General features: G+C 28.7%; 1 protein-coding gene across 1 annotated transcript; it reads right to left on the reverse strand.

Annotated features, from left to right (window-relative positions):
- Nucleotides 1–1,882: 1,882 nt before the first annotated feature.
- On the reverse strand, nt 1,883–2,853 carry mago (mago, exon junction complex subunit). Its single transcript, XM_075364666.1, has one exon. The coding sequence runs from the start codon at nt 2,738–2,740 to the stop codon at nt 2,294–2,296; it is 447 nt and encodes a 148-aa protein (XP_075220781.1). The 5' UTR covers nt 2,741–2,853; the 3' UTR covers nt 1,883–2,293.
- Between the last annotated feature and the right edge of the window lie 880 nt (nt 2,854–3,733).

The following is a 3,733-nucleotide window of genomic DNA, read 5'->3' on the forward strand; positions in this document are numbered from 1 at the left end:
TGTGAATAGTATCAAGGTTGTTGTCATTGATTAGTGAACTTGTTATTTGCACCTATTAGATGATTGAAAATTCCTATTCTATATTAATATGGGATGGCTGTCAGGTGTATTATTGTTTACAAATGTATCCTGTTTGCAAACAAATGTGGAATAGTGTGCAGTTGTGGAACAGATCAGTTTATATGTAGCAATGGCAATCATGCTCTGAATGTAATAATTTGTTATGAATTTTTTGTTTTTAGGGCCAAATTACATCCCAGTTTTTTCCTTTAATTTGTGAGCTATTTTCTGAAGTCTTTTTTTAAGTATGTTAATGCGATGAATGTTTTTATTTTTAATCAATAAACAGAAAATCAACAAAACCTGATACTCTTCTGATGTTTTATTCTGATAAAAACATGGAAAAAATCTCAAACATTTTTTTTAATTTAAAAACAAAATTACAAATTGAAATGATTAAATACAAATTAATGAAAGCTGAAACCGAGGTAATAATACCTTAAATACTGAATACAATATCTATCATATGAACATAAATGTCTGCGTAGGCCAAAAAGCGGCAACATCTTTCAGAATTGCTTGGAACAAAAGGAAATAATCTGTTTTCACCTTTTTCTGCATTAGAATTCATATAAGTAGCTGCCCAGAAAATCTCTTGCTATGCCTGATTTATAGTGCATTTTATTTTTGACTGGCTAGATAAGAGATCAATGAAATTCTGCAAATGGTTCACAGTATCGCCCATAAAATTCCTGCTTCATATTATGTATATCATTGTATTAAGGGAGAAACTAATTTCTCTCTTAATATAATTTGTTGAACAGTATTTAAAATATGAAGACACTTCAAATTTATTAAATATCATAATGACTTTGCTTTCAAGCTAATACAGTTAAACTGCATAATTATTTTTGAAATAACAATTTCCAAGTTATTTGACACTGTCATCTATAATTTTTAATAAGAATATGTTATAATATGCATGAGTTATCAAAATGAAGGTTTGACTTTCATTTGTGGATATTGTTTCAGTGAATTTTGTAACTCTTTTGCCCAATTTTTTTTTTGTTTTGAGGCTGGCAATCACTTGATCAGCTACTGTCTTAATGTTGTTAAAAAAATCTTCAAAAGGCATAAACTACCTGCCATACAGGTAGTTTTTTGATGTCTTAGTTTCAGGGTGAAGGTTTATGTTTTTATTTGAATAGTCTATCAACTAGCTCTCTAACCTCAACGTATTCACATATGTATGCCATTACCATTAATATACACTTCTAAAATACTTCACACATTTCTAAAGGAAAATTAAATCTCAGAATTGAATAAAATCTATGTCTTCGAACTGATAGGTACTATTAGACTCAAAAAATCCAGTGAATACCAAATAAATCTGTGAATTATTTAGAACAAATACAGTTCAATATTTATATTTTTATAAGTTTACTTTAAATATTAAATCAAAGGGCAAAATCATAAGAAGGATACCCTAAATATAAATTTTAATATAACCAAACAAATGATTATAAACTGTCTAAATAGATAAATATAATATCTACAAATTTTCTGCTCTTAATTAAATTTAAATGAATAGCACTAAAATAAAATATATCATTTCAGTGCATGAAAAAATAGTATAAAGTAAAACCAATATATATAAAACAACAGATTTCTAAGTTTAACAGAGTACATTCCACTCAATCATGACTAATATTATTACATTTATGCATTAATATCATGCTAAGATATTAAATTTAGAACCTTCATATCTATAATAATTAGGCAGCAATGAATGAATTACAAAACATCAATTCAAAATCATTAAAAAATGTAATACAAACAACAGCTCACAATTAGGGAACAAGAACAAAAAAATTAACCCCTCTTTTTGTGAGTAAATTAAATGCTTTATTTATTTCTATTTCAATATCTCTATAAAAATCACCGACTCAAAAACACAGTAATAAAAGCTTTTCTTGCACCTTTTATGGTTCAGGTATAATCGAATCGGAGGTCATTAATTTACATCAATCGCCTATTTATAAATTTCTTAAATAAGATTTTTCTTTAAACTTTTAACTGAAAATACTAAATTAATCTTACTTGAAATAATAAATGATTTATATTAAACTAAACACAAAGAATGTTTATTTCTTGAATCACACTTTGTAATGTTCACACATAATCATAACACTCATTTCACTGTTTTTAGTATAACGTTTTTTGTACACATTTCTCTAAACAAACAAGATTCAGTTTCAATAAAATATCTCTGAAACCTTTCTACCATTAACATTTAAATAGGTTTAATTTTGAAATGAAGTCCAATGAGGGAAAATACAAGGCACTTCAAATCCTGAACAAGATAGTAAAAACAGCGTAATCCCTCAGGATCTCTAGAATGATTGACGTCTACTAAGGAGCCAGTTTTGGAAGTGGTAAAAGAAATATGTTCATCCCCTATCACTATCTCCAGTTCCTGTCTTCCAACCCTATCTGGTTGTGGCCATAATGAATCATCTTCTTGCATTATTTCAGAATCGTGTATAATACGTTTCAATTCTTCCATCACACAATTATGTACATAGGCTTCTTTTCTAATCATAGTATCATTTTTATAATTAGAATTATTAGCGTACCTCAATTTTCCATCCGGTCGAAACTCAAATTCCAAAAATTCATGACCAAATTTACCTTTATGTCCAACATAATACCTTATATAAAAATCAGGATCACTTGACATGTTACAAATTATTTAACTCACAAATAAAAAAAATAGTTCAACAAAATAAACTACCGAAAAACACGTGAAACTAGCTACAACACAGAACGCCAAGCCAGGATGCAATACTGTGATCACAACATACAGGATAGCCAACCATAAAAATTCATACTATTCTGCTTTTCGTATAGTAAATACTAATTAATTTATCAACATACTATAATCATTAACTAAAAAATTGTTTTAACAATTAAATGAGTTACAAGTTAAAAAAAAAGTATAATTAATCGTAATCGGTATAGAAATTTTTTACTCTAATTTAACATTTTGCATAGCTGCTCTCAACGAATATAGCAATATGCCGGCCTAGGTGGCGCGAGCGGTAGCGTCTCGGCCTTTCATCCGGAGGTTCCGGATTCGAATCCAAGACAGGCATGGCATTTTCACACGCTGTAACAACTATTTAATAACATCCTCTGAAGCAATACCTAACGAGGGGCTAAAAAAATAGTGCGGAACATAACAATCAAATGGTAGATTTAGATAAGCGGCTGTTTCAACTGATATTTCAGCAGAAACGAAACCAGTCTGCACCGAATTTTCCCGATTCCAAGAAAGTGTTATTGGATTTACCAATTCTCTTCTAGTATGATTTTTTATTTATTTGCTCATAAACATTATTTACGTTTATTACGCCATATACTGTTTTTGACATTAAATTTTCTGTTGATATTATTTTTGAAACTTTTTTGGTTTCCCCACAATAGTTTTTTTTTACGTATTTATGGTTTTTATTATATGTAATTTAAATATCACTTTTTCTATTAATAAGCTGCATATAATTGGTACATTTAATGTTAATTAGACGATTTTAGCGAGCATATGTTTTGTTGATATACGTACGATCCGCCATTACATGGAATCAACATTACCTAATAAAACATAACTTTCATTCGCTTCGCTCGCTAACCTACATTACGTTACATTGATTAAAAGGAAATATTTGATTTGTTA

This window comes from Lycorma delicatula, chromosome 4, assembly GCF_047948215.1.
Source record: "Lycorma delicatula isolate Av1 chromosome 4, ASM4794821v1, whole genome shotgun sequence".
Taxonomy (NCBI): domain Eukaryota; kingdom Metazoa; phylum Arthropoda; class Insecta; order Hemiptera; family Fulgoridae; genus Lycorma; species Lycorma delicatula.